Raw genomic sequence first — 20,250 nt, 5'->3', positions numbered from 1 at the left:
AGTCCAGCTATCATACGCATTATGAACAGTGTCAAATATTCAGGTGTGAGTACATTGCCACCTGATCTCTTAAAAGTGGTTCAATCACATGACACTGGACTCTTAGCTGAGAGGACAGCAGTTCAAATGCCTGTCCATCCATCTAGAATTTGGGTTTCCCATGGTTTATTTTAGTAATTTAGGGCAAATGTAGACATAGTTCCCTTGAAAAAGGACATGGCCACTTACTTAGCAAGTTACCTTTCTTGTCCTTCTCTCATCTAAACATGTTCTCCATCTCTAACATTCTCATTAGCGATTCAGTGTTAAATCTTAATCTTCCTTCTGTATGTGATATCTTAATGCCTTAACTACATCCTGATTTACAGTTACTTATTTGATGTTCAGCATATTGTACCTGCACCTATTAGTTATATCTATGTATTCTTTTTTACTAAAGTTTTCCTTCTTATTGTAGACTCAAGAAGAAGTGGAGAGAGAAGTAGTGGATTTCTTGCAAAAAGCACTAAAATACTGTGATCTTGAAACACCAGGTCCACGACAGCTTGTTTACCAGTTCCGCGCAGCATCTATTCACCACCGTCTTGCATCATTGTATCATAAATCTCTCAGGTAAGTGTCATTTTTCTTTTTTCACCACCTTTTGTGTTTTAATTTTTCTTATTTGCACAAGTAATTTGGTGTACTGACATCCTTTCCCTGTTTGAGATATGGAATAAACATTTCCAAATTGTTCCTGAAAAGATGTAGTTGACACAACATATGGAAAACATAGTAAATTTCATCATATAAATAATTTTTATAATTAGAGGGATGTAACATATTAGGAAAACAAAATTATGAGGATAGTCCTTTTTTCAGATTATTTAGTTATTTTTTAAAAATTATTCTGAAGCCTATTGTTATTTATAGTCTGTATTTCTTAGTAAATGAAGTTTCAAGTACTGCTTCTCCTATGTTATACCACTTGACTACTTGTAGTAGACTTCCATATTTACACCTAAAATTCATGATGTGGTTGCTCAGTTTCTGTACTTAGTTGGGTTATAAATAACAACAATTTTGTTGGCTTTTGATGCATAATAGCAAGGGATGTACAATGGTTAACATAATGTCAGTCCTTTTTAAAACTTTTGAGTCTTGTAGGATACCAAAGACCAAGGTATTTACTTATTTATGTACACATTCATTTGACCAATTTGTGCTTAATGACCCTAGAATGCAGAATGCTAGTTGCAAATTACTTAGAATATGTGACAGAGGAACCTTATTCCAAAAATTTTAACAACTTCTGGGACAGTGTAATTCAATTAATAAAAACTATCAAGGAGGATAATAAATACATAAAATTAGATTAATAAAATAGATGTAGATCAAGGATTGTCATCTGCTGTTAATAGTTCAAAAACTAAAGCTGCAACGAAGACACAATCAAAGCACAACAAAAGAGAGTCTAAAAAATAAAACTTTTTTATCAAACCATGCCTGTGATTCTTTCCTCGCCACGACCGCACAAATACAGTTTTCTGTAACTGCTGTATTATGTGTCAAATCCCTCTGCCTCTTATGCATTTTTTCCTCTCTGACTCATTCAGGGCGTCTTTATTCCTTACTCAATCAATCCATTCCATCTTCAACATTCTCCTGCAACACAGATTTGACAGACTTCTAACTGCATCCCTGTCTTTTTCATTGTCAGGTCATTTGCGTTTACATGTATGGTCATAGGACAGATACACATAAATTACAGGTGTATGTTGTTGACATCAATACATTGTAGAATTATGGAACATGTTTTATACTCACAAATTATGACGTTTTTGTAGAATGAAAATCTCTTCTGTAAAAATCAGCATGAATTCTGCACAAATAGACCTTGAGAAACTAAATTTCTCTGTTCATCCATAAGATATAGATTTCTATAAACAGTGACATGCTGGCTGAGACTGTGTCCATGAACTTTCGGACTTCATTTGATACGGTTCCACACTTTTGTTTAGCTGAAAAAAATATGAATTCACAAAGCACCAGACTACATTTATGATTGGATTCAGGACTTCCATGCAAATATGACTCAGTGTTCTTGTTGTTGTGGTCTTCAGTCCTGAGACTGGCTTGATGCAGCTCTCCATGCTATTCTATCCTGTGCAAGCCTTGTCATCTCCCAGTACCCACTGCAACCTACATCCTTCTGAATCTGCATCGTGTAGTCATCTCTTGGTCTCCCTCTACGATTTTTACCCTCCACGCTGCCCTCCAATACTAAATTGGTGATCCTTTGATGCCTCAGAACATGTCCTACCAACCGATCCCTTCTTCTGGTCAAGTTGTGCCACAAACTTCTCTTCTCCCCAATCCTATTCAATACTTCCTCATTAGTTATGTGATCTACCCATCTAATCTTCAGCATTCTTCTGTAGCACCACATTTCGAAAGCTTCTATTCTCTTCTTGTCCAAACTATTTATCGTCCATGTTTCACTTCCATTCATGGCTATACTCCATACAAATACTTTCAGAAATGTCTTCCTGACACTTAAATCTATACTCGATGTTAACAAATTTCTCTTCTTCAGAAATGCTTTCCTTGCCATTGCCAGTCTACATTTTATATCCTCTCTACTTCAACCATCATCAGTTATTTTGCTCCCCAAATAGCAAAACTCCTTTACTACTTTAAGTGTCTCATTTCCTAATCTAATACCCTCAACATCACCCGACTTAATTTTTGTTGATGCTCATCTTATATCCTCCTCTCAAGACACTATCCATTCCGTTCAACTGCTCTTCCAAGTCCTTTGTTGTCTCTGACAGAATTACAATGTCATCGGCAAACCCCAAAGTTTTTATTTCTTCTCCATGGATTTTAATACCTACTCCAAATTTTTCTTTTGTTTCCTTCACTGCATGCTCAATATACAGATTGAATAACATCGGGGAGAGGCTACAAACCCTGTCTCACTCCCTTCCCAACCACTGCTTCCCTTTCATGCCCTTCGACTCTTATAACTGCCATCTGGTTTCTGTACAAATTGTAAATAGCCTTTCGCTCCCTGTATTTGACCCCTGCCACCTTCAGAATTTGAAAGAGAGTATTCCAGTCAACATTGTCAAAAGCTTTCTCTAAGTTTACAAATGATAGAAACGTAGGTTTGCCCTTCCTTAATCTAGCTTCTAAGATAAGTCGTAGGGTCAGTATTGCTTCACATGTTCCAGTATTTCTACGGAATCCAAACTGATCTTCCCCGAGGTCGGATTCTACTAATTTTTCCATTCGTCTGTAAAGAATTCGCGTTAGTATTTTGCAGCTGTGATTTATTAAACTGATAGTTCGGTAATTTTCACATCTGTCAACACCTGCTTTCTTTGGGATTGGAATTATTATGTTCTTCTTGAAGTCTGGGGGTATTTCGCCTGTCTCATACATCTTGCTCACCAGGTGGTAGTGTTTTGTCAGGACTGGCTCTCCCAAGGCCGCCAGTAGTTCTAATGGAATGTTGTCTACTCCGGGGGCCTTATTTCGACTCAGGAATTTCAATGCTCTGTCAAACTCTTCACGCAGTATCGTATCTCCCATTTCATCTTCATCTACATCCTCTTCCATTTCCATACTATTGTCCTCAAGTACATCGCCCTTGTATAGACCCTCTATATACTCCTTCCACCTTTCTGCTTTCCCTTCTTTGCTTAGAACTGGGTTTCCATCTGAGCTCTTGATGTTCATTCAAGTGGTTCTCTTATCTCCAAAGGTCTCTTTAATTTTCCTGTAGGCAGTATCTATCTTACCCCTAGTGAGATAAGCCTCTACATCCTTACATTTGTCCTCTAGCCATCCGTGCTTAGCCATTTTGCACTTCCTGTCGATCTCATTTTTGAGACGTCTGTATTCCTTTTTGCCTGCTTCATTTACTGCATTTTTATATTTTCTCCTTTCATCAATTAAATTCAATATTTCTTCTGTTACCCAAGGATTTCTACTAGCCCTCATCTTTTTACCTACTTGATCCTCTGCTGCCTTCACTACTTCATCCCTCAAAGCTACCCATTCGTCTTCTACTGTATTTCTTTCCCCCATTCCTATCAATTGCTCCCTTATGCTTTCCCTAAAACTCTGTACAACCTCTGGTTCTTTTAGTTTATCCATGTCCCATCTCCTTAAATACCCACCTTTTTTCAGTTTCTTCAGTTTTAATCTACAGGTCATAACCAATAGATTGTGGTCAGTGTCCACATCTGCCCCTGGAAATGTCTTACAATTTAAAACCTGGTTCCTAAATCTCTGTCTTACCATTATATAATCTATCTGATACCTTCTAGTATCTCCAGGCTTCTTCCATGTATACAGCCTTCTTTTATGATTCTTGAACCAAGTGTTACCTATGATTAAGTTGTGCTCTGTGCAAAATTCTACCAGGCAGCTTCCTCTTTCATTTCTTTGCCCCAGTCCATATTCACCTACTATGTTTCCTTCTCTCCCTTTTCCTACTACCGAATTCCTGTCACCCATCACTATTAAATTTTCATCTCTCTTCACTATCTGAATAATTTCTTTTATTTGATCATACATTTCATCAATTTCTTCGTCATCTGCAGAGCTAGTTGACATATAAACTTGTACTACTGTAGTAGGTGTGGGCTTCGTATCTATCTTGGCCACAATAATGCGTTCACTATGCTGTTTGTAGTAGCTTACCCACATTCTTATTTTCCTATTCATTATTAAACCTACTCCTGCATTACACCTATTTGATTTTGTGTTTATAACCCTGCAGTCACCTGACCAGAAGTCTTGTTCCTCCTGCCACCGAACTTCACTAATTCTCACTATATCTAACTATGTCACCTTTAATGGAACATTATCATTGGATGTATAGATAATTTCAAGAGTACTCCAGGGAAGTGTTGCGGGAATAGCTGCAGAGCAATGAGAATTAGGTAGGAACTGGCAATTAACCCTGAATGGATTTGTACATAAACAGGTAAAGAAATAAACTACATTTTGGGTGTTCACCTTTGACTGTGAAAACACTGAATGTGGCATATCTTCAAGTTTCACTTACAAATGTTCAGTGTAGCTATCTGTTGTAACACAACACATTCCCATCTGTAATCAGTATCCTGCCAAATCCTATGAAGAAAGTCTTGTGTTATCCATTTTTGCAGCTCGTTGATGTTTCCTGGAATCGGAGGAATAAAAGTACTTTCTTAAATGTAACACCATGCACAGAAGTCTGATGGGTTTAAATCAAGTGATCATGATGGCCACCACCAGAGTTGGCACATTCCTACAGAGATAAGCAACAACTTCACAATGATACTGTGGTGGCGTGCCATCTTGCAGGAATATAAATTCTGTGCCCATATCCTGTTGTAATTCAGACATTAGGTAATGTTCAAGCATGTACGTGTACAATAGGCTAGTTACAATTGACTTGGCAAAAAAGAAAGGACCGTAAATCTTGTTACAGCTTACAGTGCCAAATACATTTACCTTAGGTGAGTCCCATACATGTTTGATTATGTGACGTGGCTTCTGATCCATATCTGATCATTATGCTGATTCACTTTACTGCAGGTATGGAAGTCGGCTTTGTCACTGTATGCAGTTCTATTAAGAAAAGCACCTTCAGTTTTTATTTTGTTAAATGTTTCTACTCAAAACTCGGCTCATTTTTTTCTTTGTTACTTTCTCTCAAAGTTTTCAACAGTTACAATTTGTAGGGTTTGAGTGACAGGTATTTCTGTAATACATTTTACACAGTAACACTAAGTGTACTGGCACATCTCATTGACTTAACTGGCCTACAAATGTCAGGCTGCTGAACTTGTTCAAATACTGTATCAGAGACTCTGATTGACACTGACCCACTGTCCTATGTGATACACAGCTAGTTTTGGTGAAGCAATTGTTCCATTTAGTAACACTTTGTCTCTGAGGTGGTGGCTTGCGATATTTAGTCCTGAATTGTTTCTGAAATGTAGTAGTGGATCTGGATTCATGAAACCGTAAACAACACTGCACGTGCTCTGCAGCCTTATACTACTCCATCATGACTGTTGGACTAACTCATTTGATCATTCCTCCAAGTCAGCACATCAGAAACTAACACTGATAGATGGGAATCAAGCTTGTAGATATAGAGCATTCAGTGCTGTATCAAATATTTTGGTAAGTTATTTACCCTTTCCACAAATAAAAGTTACTTTTGTATAACTAACTTACAAACGGCCTGCATTGGCAACAAATCACTGAAAATATTCTGTCCTATGTGATACACAGCTAGTTTTGGTGAAGCAATTGTTCCATTTAGTAACACTTTGTCTCTGAGGTGGTGGCTTGCGATATTTAGTCCTGAATTGTTTCTGAAATGTAGTAGTGGATCTGGATTCATGAAACCGTAAACAACACTGCACGTGCTCTGCAGCCTTATACTACTCCATCATGACTGTTGGACTAACTCATTTGATCATTCCTCCAAGTCAGCACATCAGAAACTAACACTGATAGATGGGAATCAAGCTTGTAGATATAGAGCATTCAGTGCTGTATCAAATATTTTGGTAAGTTATTTACCCTTTCCACAAATAAAAGTTACTTTTGTATAACTAACTTACAAACGGCCTGCATTGGCAACAAATCACTGAAAATATTAACTACTATAAAGTACCTAAGAATAATTTTCTAAAATGGCATAAATGTGGACCACCACATGAAATAAATAGTAGGAAAAGTGGATTCTGGGCTGAGATTCATTGCAAGAATCTTAAGGACACGTAATTCATCAATAAAAGAAGTGATTTACAAGACACTTCTTTGGCTGATTCTTGAATATTGCTCATCAGTGTGGGACACTTACCAGGTTGGACTAAATAATTGGAAATAATTGAAAAAATCCAACCTAGAATGACATGTTTCATCATGTAATTGATTAGTCAGTGTGAGAGTAAGAGTGAGAGATGTTCGACAAACTTCAGTGGCAGATGCTAAAAGAGAGACATTGTGCATAGTGGAGAGGTTTACCATTGGAATTCCAAGATAGCACAAATTGCAAGGTAGTACATTCTGGTAACAGTCACACAGTGTTTTTCTGCTGCTGACATATATCACATGAAAAGACAGCAGTACGAAATCAGACAATTTACAGGTCATATGGGGGCCTAGCAACTACCTTTCTTCCCATATGCCATTTATTAATTGAATAGGTAAGAGGAAAAAAGGAAGTGGTATCATAAGCAACCTCCAACAAAAACTGTGAGGTGGTTTGCAGTATATAGATATAAATGTAGATGTAGATTTGTTGATTGTCACTAGAGGCCAAAAAAAGTACCTAGATGCAGCCACTTTAAGCTAATGATAATAATGTTTGGTTTGTGGGGTGCTCCTTGTCTAGCACAACTACCAAATCTTCAAAGGCCACACTTTTTTAGTGAGACGCTAAGTGGTCACACCAACCATAGCAAGAAAATCCGAAGTTTTTGTCAGTGGTTGAAAAGGTGATATACTAGACTCATGCTAAACCGGCCATTCCTTGCACGTACGGGTGTTGGATTAGTGGAAGTACCAGATTGTTGAGTGTGTCTAAAATTTAGTATAAAAACATAGGGCTCATACTTTTATCAAATCAAAAGATACATTCATTTTTACAGAAAACTTAGTCCTTGAGTGTGCACACTCATATTGGTATCACTCGACATTCCCTATGAAACATGTCCCAAAGTTTTGGTTGTCACCATGATGATACACGGCAGTAGTATGCTTTATCACACAATTGCTTTACAAGCATTTCATAGGTCCTGCCGTGTTTCTGATTGTTGCATAATGTACTCCAGGAAGACGTCTCCAGCTCCAGCAGTTTGAGATATTCTCATGTTCTTCTCTCCTATGTCCTCTTCTTCATCAGTTTCATCATAACTTTCCTGTGAGCTTATGATTACTCCTTTTCTGTGGAAGTTTGGTCATAAATAGTTACTCTTCCAACACTGTTGCCAGCACCAATGGTTTTCTGTGAAGAATTTCAGTTCACTTTATATCTAATTTCGAATTTCTACTTGAGGTCTAGCATACCTTGTTTCCCTTTAGAAGCCACAGTAATGATCTGTAAGGAAAGTGACAATTTCAAAATGTACAGGAATGTTGGACATTATAATTAACTAACAACATTGTTGCAGACGAAATTTCATTATTATAGGTGTCATTTCAGGTTGAACGATTAGAAGGTGGCAGTGTGCTGGATAACTGAGAGGCCGGGCTCTTGAGGGCTGTATTAGCGGGAGTTTAGTGTACTGAGTTTAGCACTTGTAGTTGTTGCGGCTGGGCTGCAGGTTGTGGTGTTGCTGCTGTGTCTGCTGTTGCCGCTGCTACTGCATGGGTTGACAGGATCTGGGTCATCATTTGCATTAATTGTGCATTTTTTGGGCTAGAAAGTGAATATCTTGAATTGAAGAGAGTTTCTGCAGATTGATAGCCATCATTACACAATAACAAGAACAAAACATGCTAAAGCACTTAGCTAAAAGGAACAAAGATAACAGTGCGAGTGTTGTGCAGTTTGTATAAGAAGACAGTTGCAGTAAATGCAGCAGTGAAAGTAAGCACAAATACAAGCAAACACAAAGGGGAAAAAGAATTCAAGAAGTTAGAGCAAGCAAAAAGCAACAATGACAGCAAAACAAGCACAAATTTGGAATCCAGTTTTGTTAACAGCCAAAGGACAGCAAACCCTCGAAGATTCTTCATCACCACATGTTTTGTGTTACACCAGGAGTAAGAGATGAAGATGAGATGGCACTTGAACACAAAAGAGTTAAGGGGATGAATAGCACTTGGCATCAATTTGATATTACTTAACTTTATTAGATGCAGCATCGAGATAAACCACAGGCCACAGTACAAGCAACTCAAATCCCATGCCAGAAGTCGAAAAATTCCAAGTAATAGCAACTGTAGTATAACCCAGCATTTATATTCCCGGAATTAATGTTTTTCTGCCATTTATGGTATTTTTTATCATTTCCATCAAATTTCCTATGTCCACAATGTTAATTTTGCTCCTGATTTTGCATCAACGTATTTATAATTTTCCTGTGATTAATGCATCAAGAAAAAATGTTTGTGGAGAAAAAAATGATGCTGGTATGATGTTGGTCATCCAGTAATGTATACAAATATTGCATGATTAAGTTTCTTGCCACCAGGGCACTCTACTCAGCAGATTTGAACTGGTAAACATGTAAAAGTTGGAACAATTTGTGCATATCTCCTGCCACTGCCAAGCTCTACTGGGCATGGTGGCTGGTGGGAGTAACTAGATTTGTTCAAATAATGATATCATTACCAGTCACAACCATTTCCAAACTGTCTCTACTGCGCAAACACAGTTCCGCGATTGTTGTGATCATCATGATGCCTTTGTCAAACTATAGTTAGCGTCTTGCAGCGTTTGGCCACTTGTATTGCTAGTTAACACCGCCATTCACTTAGTGTTGCTCAGATGTTTTTAGTTTACACACAGTGCCAGTTATGTATATTTTTCATGACGGGCAAAATATGTTTTGAGAATTTATTGTCCTTGTCAAGTGCAGTATTTACATATGTATTTATTTTATGTAACACAAACAAACAGTGTGAGTGATAGTTTGTGTGTGTGGGGTTTTCCATGTAACTGAGGAGGTGCAGTACCTGATAAACTCAAAAAGATGACTACAGAGCAAGAGGCGCAGAATAAGACATATTCAAACACCACACAAAATACTTATGTACATATTTGCACTTTGACAGCGAGAAAAAATTCTCAAATCACATTGTGCTAAGCATGAAAAAATATGTAACTAGTGCAGTATTTCATTATTTAAATAATGAATGACAGTGCTGAATTTCAAAAGCATCAATTAAGATGTCTGATATTGAGTCAAACATTCCTACTTCCAGACAGTTATCAATTCCAGTTACATCAGCGGTTTTTATTACATAATACATCTTTATCAGATAGTAAACAGGTTCCTGACAGGTAGTTTGATGCTTGTTACGTACATATATCACACATAAAGTGCGAAAATGTGAGGTGGTATCCTACACGTAACTTTTACTGCTAAAAAAGTTATTTCCCACATTTTACATTTTCCTGCATTTTATACCATTTTTTGAAGTCCCTTGAAAAGTGTAAAAGTGGGGTTTCGCTGTAGTTAGCAGGCCACATTGACTACGAACGGGTGACCGCAACCTGAACCATGACTGCTCATGTGCTGGTCAATCCGCGTGTTTTCAACCCTTCCAACAGAGGCTCTACAGTATTTGCCCGCATAGGCTCTCCCTGCCACAGGATGTGGATTAGTGGCATGTCACATGGCTTAGGCTGGCAATCTGTGCAAGTGAGCTTGCCGATTTGGGAGTTGACAGCTAAGGACTCCATAAGATTGCCTGTATTTCGCTTTTGTACTGAGGCATGTTCCAAACATATCCTTTTTTCTGATTTCAAGCTCTATTATTTTTTAATGTTAACAGCCATTTCTTTTTATAGAAAGACCTTTTGCCTTGAGCAGTCTTTGCTATTATGTCTGTCTTGTGTCTTCCTTCTACTTCTGAGATACCAAAGTTCATACATCTCATTAAGCCCTGTTAGCCATACAAAATGTCCACCTGCTGTGTATGCTGATATAGTCAGCGTCTAGCGTATGTTCTATTTCCTTATCCATGTGACTAGCTTATTGTTTACTTTCAATGAGCTTGCCATGTTACCAGCATATAGTATTGTGCTGATTTTGAGTTTGTAGTAAGACAACTCCAACAACTCCCACATAAAGATACACCTCCCTGAAACAAGTTAAATGTCCTGGTTTACAGTGGTCAGTGGCCATCTATCCTTCTGTGCATTGCGATTGTAGGCTTGTGGCCCCCCCCCCCCCCCCTCTCTCTCTCTCTCTCTCTTTTGATCTGAAAAAATCTTCCAAAAACAATTTGTGGCACATTATAAAGTGGAAGTACCAGGAAGAAGTGGATATTGTGTCACTTGGGTTTCCAGTATTTGAAGTTGTCCTTATGATAGAAGGAAAGCAAATGTAGTTTGTTACATCTTTATTTATAGCACACTTACCTTGAACAACGTCAGTACTGTCGACATTAATGTCTTAAGAGTCAGCTTGTTGAATATGTTTGTTGAGCATTTATCAGAATGGTTGTATCATCAACAAACATCTTGAACTTGAATGTCTCATAGGACAAAGGTTTATATACATTTATGAGCTAAAACATTGTAACCACCTGCCTAATGCCTTTAAAAACTGTACGGCAGTGATTCTGTGTGGCATGTATTCAACAAGTTGTAAGGTACAGTCCACATATGCATACACATAAGCCACATAATTCCTGAGAATTACAGACCAGTGGTTTGGAGCTGGTGCCCTATAGCATTCCACATGTGTTGCATTGGATTCAGATCAGGCAAATTTGGTGGCCAAGAAATTAAGATGAGTTCACCATCATGCTCCTCAAGGTCCTGTAGCATGATTATCGACTTTTAGCATGGATAGTTATCCTGTTGGAAGAGGGCTTATCTCTCAGAAGACATCAAGTATGGAGGGGTACAGGTGGTGTGCAATAATGTCCACTTAGTCCATAGCTGTCCTGGTGCTTCAGTTACTACCACAAGTCCCTTGCAAGCAGGAAACGTGGCAGGGGATGGGCAGAAACGGACAGTTCTGGTCTAGACACCAAAGGGCACAGTGCTGACGCAGACGCGAAAGCGGACAGTTAGTCTTTAGGCAGGTAGGAAGTGAAACGAATTAGAAAATTTCGCATTGTGTGGTATTGCGGTACTTAGTCTCTTACTGGTGAGCAGCCGCATGCCTGGTGTGAACTTTTCACGTAGATAACTTGTATTTCGCGATGAGATTGTGAATGATCGAAATGTGTCAAATGGATTTACGCTCGAATGTAACAGTAACTCTAAATGTTATCACTTTCGCTGTTAGTTTGCTTTCTGAATAAACATTATTCTAACCAAATCGCAACTGTGTGGCCTACATCACTTATGGATTGTTAATTTAGTTACCGATATTATCATTACTGTTATTATATGTTATGTTAACTTTGTATTTCGCAAACTTGCCATCAGCCAGACAATTTAACCAAAGAGACACAAGTGTCTGATTTAGGGTGCATAGTGCGACACGTGCATTTCAACCCCTCGACGAGTTTGAGCCAAGACATTTCGACAAAGAGGAACCGCATGTTGGGATGTTAGCTCGTTAAGTGAATGGGCAGGCCAGTCCCATCTGCCGAATATCCACTTCTCTACCTGTATTGTTCGTGCAGTTGTGCATTGTCATGCATAAAAATTAATTCAGGGTGAATGCATCCCTCAAAAGATGCACTGGTGGGAGGAGTACAGTGGCATGAGGGTACATCCACAATTAGTACTCAGATGGAATCTGCTCTCATCTGAGAAGATCATACGATCCCACTTCCCATTGGTCCAGTACTATGATCTTGGCACCATTGCAAATGATACCTGTGATGTACGGGTGTCAGTGGAACACAGTGTACTGGCGGTCATGCAAAGAGACCATCTCAGTTCAGCCATCATGCTACTGTTGAGCCTAAGGTGGCATGCCCTGTAGTCCTGTTAAATGTGGTTACAATTGCACTCACCATTTGACCGTGATCCCTACTTGCCTGTTGCACAATGTAGAGGTCATCTGCTGCTGTAGTTGACCATGGTCAACCACCACCTCTCCTGTGAACAGCAGTCCTGTGGTTACGAGAATCCCCATGCATGTGAAACTATACTGTGTGCAATGCCAAAGTCATGGGCTACACATGTCACACTCTGTCCTTTTAGTTTCCCAGTGATTCTTGCTTGTGTAAAGGCATCCATATGTTGTCTCAAGGCCATGTTGTAAAGAACACCACCACCACTGCCACAGTGCACTGTAACTGCATACTGATTGACACACATTGTGTTTTCCCATTCCTTCAGCTGCCTCTTGTTGAAGGGCCAGTCTCAGTTTGCTCTATAGTCATGCTGACTACACACCATGTAATGTCCAGCTTTCTGTGCATGAGTGTGAGACATTTGGTGACATGCTACCACACTTTCAGTCATTTCCACCAATTATTTAATATGTTGAATTACTTTAGCCACCTCGCCTTTCAGTTTTCAAGAGCAGTTTATTTTGGCTCATCAGTGTACAAGGAAAACTCCTGCAGACAGTGGCCTAATATGTGTGACATTACATGATGTAATGGAATAGAACATGGGTGATTTTTTGTGTGGCATCAGTGTTACATTTCTTGTGTGTAATCTGTAACTCTTTGGCATCTGATGTTAAATTTATTTAGTAAATTTCTCTTGTACAACTTTCTTGATGTTTGCTGAGGTGGCCCTACTAGTCAGCTCCACCTGATCTTGTTTCAGCAGCCTTCACAGGACTTCGTCTTCTAGTCCATGGATGGGTGCTGAAAGAGAGCAATAATTGTCTTCCAAGCTACTTGAATGATATGAACAACAGAACTTTAAACCTTCTATTTTATCATTTTCTCATTCAAAACATCATGTCTCAATATGTAATGTCGTACGCACTGCGGGTTGACAGAGCTTTTTTAAAAATGATTTTGCTTGGACAAGATCAAAACAAGAAGTATTCTCTACACAAGACAGTTCAACATGTCCTTTTTTTAAATTTTTGCACTTGTCTCCTAAACAGCTTCAAACTATGATACTAACAAGGGAACCTCCCCATCGCACCCCCCCCCCCCCTCCCTCCCCCAGATTTAGTTATAAGTTGGCACACAGATAGACCTTGATAAACTGAACACAGATCAGTTGAGAAAAAAGGAAGAAGTTGTGTGGAACTATAAAAAAAAGCAAAATATACAAACTGAGTAGTCCATGTGCAAGGTAGGCAACAACAAGGAGAGTGTGAGGTCCCGTGGTTAGCGTGAACAGCTGCGGAAGGAAAGGTCCTTGGTTCAAGTCTTCTCTCGAGTGTAAAGTTTAATTTTTTTATTTTCAGGCAATTATCAAAGTTCAGGCACTCACACATAATCAACTTAGCTCTCCAAAATTCCCGGACACGTTCAAATTTGCTTGGACATAGGTAGTATTTGACGGTCTACACACGGAAACATTTGAAAAAGTAAAAAACATATGTTTTGACAGAGCACAGGGAAAACTGTGCGACTGTGAAACTGTTGCATTCATTTGTTGCAGTTTATGTGACAAACTCTTATGTTTTCATCACTTTTTTGGGAGTGATTATCACCTCCACAAGAAAACCTAAACCGGGCAAGGTAGAAGAATCTTTTCACCCATTCGCCAAGTGTTCAAGTTAGGTGGGTCGACAACATATTCCTATCATGTGACGCACATACCGTCACCAGTGTCGTGTTTTCCTGTGGAGGAATCGGTTGACGTATGACCTTGTGATCAAATGTTTTCGGTTCATATTGGAAAGGCACGTCCTTTTGTCTGCTAATTGTGCGATTTGCGGTGCGGTCGCAAAACACAGATACTAAACTTATTTCAGTGAACAGAGATGTCAATGAATGAACGGACAGATCATAACTTCGCGAAAATAAAGAAAGTAAAATTTTCACTTGAGGGAAGACTTGGACCAAGGTCCTCTCGTTCCGCAACTGCTCACTCTAACCACAGGACCACAGCGCTTCTCAGCTGACATTGTCCTTGATGTTGCCTATCTTGCTCATCGATGACTCAGTTTGTGTATTTTGCTTATTTTTCCATAGTTCCACACAACTTCTTCCTGTTTTCTCGATTGATCTGTGTTCAGTTTTTCAAGGCCTATCCATCGTGTCAATTTATAACTAAATCTGAGGGGGGTGCGATGGGGAGGTCCCCTTGTATGTAACAAGCAGCCCCACACAACAGGTAGAGACATTTGCTCATTGTCCCACCTTGTAGATGTCATGGATTCAAGGTGTTCTCCCATCTGCACATATCATAATAATATCTTTCACAGGGGGATGTCCTGACACTTATCTACTACTGAACGTCATGAACATCTTTTGTCATCATGGAAGCGTGGAAGATGGGACATGTCATTTCCTAAAAATATCATGCCACACTTCAGTAGTTGTTCATGTTTTCCTTCTCCTTCTTGTGTTCAGAAGTAATATTTTCCACACTGTTGCTCTGGTACTGTAATGGCACACTTAGCCAAGAAACATTTTATGTGAGCCACACAATTGAGACCAATAGAGAGATAGACAAAAAATTACCCACTGGCTACATCTGCTTGTGAGAACTACAATACATCATTTCTGAATGAGAATATACATTCTGCTGTGGCTAAATCTGTTTGACATTGTAACCATTCTTTTGTGATTGTGGTGAAGTTTTCAAAAGGTTTACAAATCATGCATACAGTAATTAATCGAATTTTAGACAATATAATCAAATGAGAAATCATAAATACGTTGTGAAGTGTTGTGCCTTGTCTATTTTTTGTGACAGGTGTGCCTTGTCTATTTTTTGTGACAGGTGTGCACTTTAGTAAATGTTAATTCTATAAGAGCACACACCCAGACTCATTCAAATATTATATATGTGGACAAACCTTTGCTTAATTGGTGACAGCAATATGTGAAAAATGTACTGGAAATGTTATCCATCCCTCTTGAACATTTGCAATTTTAGGAAAATGTACTTCATGGCAGTGATACACTTATTTCTTTACAGGGGTTAGGAAATGGTGTTTGTCCTCCAATTACCTTTTCTAATGAACCATTACAGCCTGTTTGTTCAGCAACTTTGGATACATGGCCATTGACAATTTTTGCAGTCATCTCTTTGTTATTTACAGATTTCTTTTCAACGTTTAGAACAATGTGTCTGGTTCTATTAGAGCAGTTGGGACCCCTTGCACTTTTTTTTTATGACCAAGACTGAGTTTATTTTTCATTTTGTTTTAGCCAATTAGGGGCTGCAGAAGGCAATTTAAATTGTGACTCATTTTCTTTTTCAATTTTCTCCAATACTTTTACATTTTTTCACCATGTGCCATTTCTTTCTTCAAACAACTTCACTCCTGCCTCTGCCTTTGAATACTTCTAAAATTAACACTTTATTTCTGTAAAAATCACTTTCTGCTGCTTTTTCTTCTTCTATATTGTGCATTTGTAAATCTTTTTAACTTCGCAGATCCAGCTTGTCTTTTTTAGATACCGTGGGTGGGCACAAAAGTAATGAGAATTGGGCTGCAGTGGGGAAGGCGAATGGGGGAACCCATTTTTTAATCAGGACCCATTATGGTCATGCCAACTGAGTCATTGTATGAAGTTGTGTCACTGTGCGTGCACTGTTTCACCCGTGAGAGTTTTTAAGTAAAACAACTTTCTCCATTTTGGCAAAAACATGAGGACAGATTGTAAAGAGCAACTTGCAGCTGTGAATTTGTTTCGTGTTAGGCTAATAGGCTGCAGAAACTATTGTAATACTTAAGACTGGTTATGGAGATGTTGCCTTACAGAAAACCAGAGTGTATGAGTGGTTTTCACATTTTAAAAATGGAGCAATGTCAATTGAAGACCAACCCTGTTCAGGACACCCTTCAATGTTGAGAAGTGACAAAAATGTCAACAAAATCAATGCACTCATTCATGAAGACTGTCGACGAACTGTTGATTAACTCTGTGAGATGTCTAGAATATCATGGAGTTCAGTTCAGAGAATTTTATGCGAATATTTGCGCATGAGAAGGGTTGCAACCAAATTTGTCCCTCGCCTTTTCACAGCCAGGCAAAGGGAGCATCGACTTAAGGCAAGTTTTGAGCTTCAAAATCGACTTGAAGAGGGCCCTGAATTTTTTTCCAAGGTGATTACTGGTGATGAATCGTGGTGCTATGGATACAAAGCAGCAATCAAGCCATCGAAGATAAGTGGCTCTCCTGAAACATCAAGACAATGCTCATTTGTTTCTTTGTGTGCAGAGATGTTTTGCGTGCTTAGTTTATTCTCCTGGTCAAACTGTCAACCAGGATTTCTACTTGGAGGTTTTGAAAAGATTGAGGGAGAGTATGCGGAAGAAAATGGCAGATCTTTTTCGCACAGATGGATGGTTCGTCCATCAACACTGATTGTCTACACCGTCTACTCACCTTATCTAGCCCCCTGTGATTTTTTTTTTTTTGCCCTGACTCAAAAGGGACATTAAAGGAGAGTGTTTTGCCACTGTGGAGGAGGCAGAACAAAAATCACTGGAAGGCATAAAGAACATCCCGATAAGTGAATTTAAAAACTGTTTTGAAAAATGGGTGGATCATTTGAAGAAGTGCATTGTGGTCAGTGAATACTTTGAAGGTGACCAAAATCTGGTATAAAAATATTAAGAAATAAAGATTTTATGATGGATCTCCATCCCCCCCCCTTCCCCCCTCTTTGTATATTTGAAAATCTGTTTTGACAGCCTATTATCATTCAACCTCAACCTATATAAATATCAAAACAATCTGAGTTTTCTTTCCTCCATGTGTCTGTTATTTTTTCTACATTGTGATGTATTTCTTCATTGATTTTCAATTTTCAGAGTTCTATGCTGTTATTTGACCTAAACAACAAAACTCTTAAAGCTTTTATGTTTGTTGTTTCGTTATCTTCACATATATGTTAATTACTATTATTAGTTGATACACTGTCCATTTGAATCCTCTTTTTCTGAGAGTCTTTACTTCCGTACGCATGTGCTCATACTGCTCTGACTGTTGCTGTATGCCATGGTTCATCACACTTAACACAACTCTCCCATCAGCCCCACCCCATCCGTTTTTCTAACTGTTGTAACAGTATTCAACACTAGCCCAAGTATTTTCGAGTGTGGTTACAGCTATGTTCATCGTTATGTTGTGGTTCCTCATCCCAGTTTACTCAATTGAAAAAGGCTGACATAGGGAATGTTCCTAATGCAATATATTACTGCATCTAAATTTACTAATACTGTGAGTCGTCTTACATTTGTAGCTGTGTTTGGGGGTCTTATTTTGGATACATTGCTAGAGTAATTCATATTAATATGCACTTGGCATTTTGCTGATTATCCAAGAAGAGACATGCTTGCTTGATATCTTCTAAAGTTGTCTCATTGCCCCCTTGAAATTCTTCTCTGTCGATCATGACTTCAAACTTAACTCTTTTTAACAGTGAAATTTAGTGTTCTTGTTGGGATTGCTACTACGATCACTGCAATAAAGTTCCAAGTTTCAACTTTAAAGAATAGGGATGCCACCTTATTAATTTGTTAAGTGAAGTAAGAAAACAATTATATCTGGTGATACAATACAATCAACCCTTTGTGAGAGCCAGTCGTATTAAATAACTTGACATAGTGATCACAAAGTCTGATCATACTGTTTCAAGCAACACAAATGCTAAACATAACTTAGCTGTCTGTAGTTCAGAGTTTTTGTGATCAGATTAACTTACTGTGAGGCAAGATTATCATTTGTATCACTTTCACTTTGTGAAAATAATTAGTCCATTTTATTATGAGCGATGCCTGTTCATATTACTGTTGCTTGCTGGTGACTCACACAAGACCAGTAACTGGCTAAGGATAACTGTTTCACATTTGCCCTCTGTGAGACAGATCTGCACATGGTGAAGAGTCAGAATGGAACTGATGAATTGGTTTTTTAACTTGTCTCTTCTTCTTTAAAAATTTTTCCAAAATGAAAAACTATTTAATATTTATCAGATCCATTATCCAGTTTCTCCAGCTACTGCAGCTTTGCCTTCCATCGTTTCTCAGTTTTATATTAATCTTGATTTGTTGATTTCTTACTCCCCTATTAATATCTGCTTCAAATAATGTTTATCATATTTAAATAACAATAACCTTTTATTACTTGTGTGAGTACAAGTATGTAATATGAAAAATGGCTGAGTTCTTACTCAACTAAAAGCTTTACATAAATTTCATTTTTGTTGTCGCTATTGATTTGTATGTCTATGGAATGGAGTACTCTGTAGTTTTCCTTGACAGATGGTACAGTGTGCTGTGATGAAGGAAAGTCTGCTGTTGGATTCCATGTGCTGCACGCTGCCCAAGGACTACATCAGACAAATAATAAATAAACAAAACAAATATTTAAGCATATATAAGAGGTCACCTTCATATAAATAACAACTTTCTGGGTTACATCAGTCTCATTTAATTATTTTTAGAATTATAATAAAACTAGTTGTGAGCACACTTTCTCATTTATAGATGAAGAGGTGCAAAAATTTTGCTCATCAGATACGTATTAGAAAATTTCTGAAGTTCCTCATATGATATTTATTAGAAAATTCTGATTTCACTTAATCTGAATTCTGTTTACTCATACTGTCCAGGTTGCACTTTTGTGGTAGCTTGGCCATGTCCACTACAGTCATAGTGATGCAATCCGTTTGTTATCTTTATCCAGTTAATTCTTAATAAATGATATTGCAGTTCTAAAATGTCAGTGTGGGTAAAGACTTAAGCATTATTGGACTGATGTTTTATTTAAAAAAATACACTAAAAACATTAAATGATATTTCTGGGAATTGTACAGGGCAACCCAAAAGTCCGATGACATTTGAAAATTCAATACTTGATTGAATACTGTATGTAAGAGTTAAAAATTGAGACACATGCTTGAAATGACATGGGGTATTGTTGAAACAAAAAAGGTGCTCAATCATTAGCATAACAGTTGATTTTTAGCAAAGATAATGTTCTTTATCAAAAATGCTCATCATGTCAGCTATCATTCATCAGGGACAGCGTTGTCAACAGCGCTGTACAGCATACCAGTAGGTGTGGTGAAAAATTGCCGCCGAATGTTGTCTTTTAGTATCCCTAATCAGGTTGGATTATCGTGGTAGGCTTGTAACTTCAGGTAACCCCACAACCAATAATCACGTGGTTTGAGGTCTAGGGACCTGGGAGGCCAAGCATAACAGCCGTAGTGGCTCACCAAGCCATCCTCAACAAAAGGTGTCTGCAAGAGATCTTTTGCACATGTAGCAATATGAGGTGGAGTGCCATCCAGAATAAAAGTTTTAGCTTCCAACAGGTGTTTATCAGCCTGATTAGGAATAACCTGACTCCCTCACTCCTTCAGCTCATGAGGTTTTTTATTTTCCAGAGTGTGTCAGTATTGAAGAGTTTTATGGAAGAAGACTAAAATTCAGGCTGAGTATATATTGATATAATTGCAAATTAAGTTTGGCAGCTTTTCAAATGCTGCTGTTGTTGTTGTTGTTGTTGTTGTTG

The 20,250-nt window shown here is 38.3% G+C and overlaps 1 protein-coding gene across 1 annotated transcript in view; it reads left to right on the top strand.

Moving 5' to 3' along the window:
- The window catches only part of LOC126352984 (erythroid differentiation-related factor 1), a 224,218-nt gene that overhangs the window by 176,628 nt on the left and 27,340 nt on the right, over positions 1–20,250 (top strand). Inside the window, exon 16 of the mRNA XM_050002728.1 lies at positions 458–612. Coding sequence (XP_049858685.1) covers positions 458–612 — 155 coding nt within the window. The remainder of the gene's footprint in view (positions 1–457; positions 613–20,250) is intronic.

This window comes from Schistocerca gregaria, chromosome 1, assembly GCF_023897955.1.
Source record: "Schistocerca gregaria isolate iqSchGreg1 chromosome 1, iqSchGreg1.2, whole genome shotgun sequence".
NCBI classification, from domain to species: Eukaryota; Metazoa; Arthropoda; class Insecta; order Orthoptera; family Acrididae; genus Schistocerca; species Schistocerca gregaria.
This window is presented reverse-complemented; position numbering and strand designations above follow the sequence as displayed.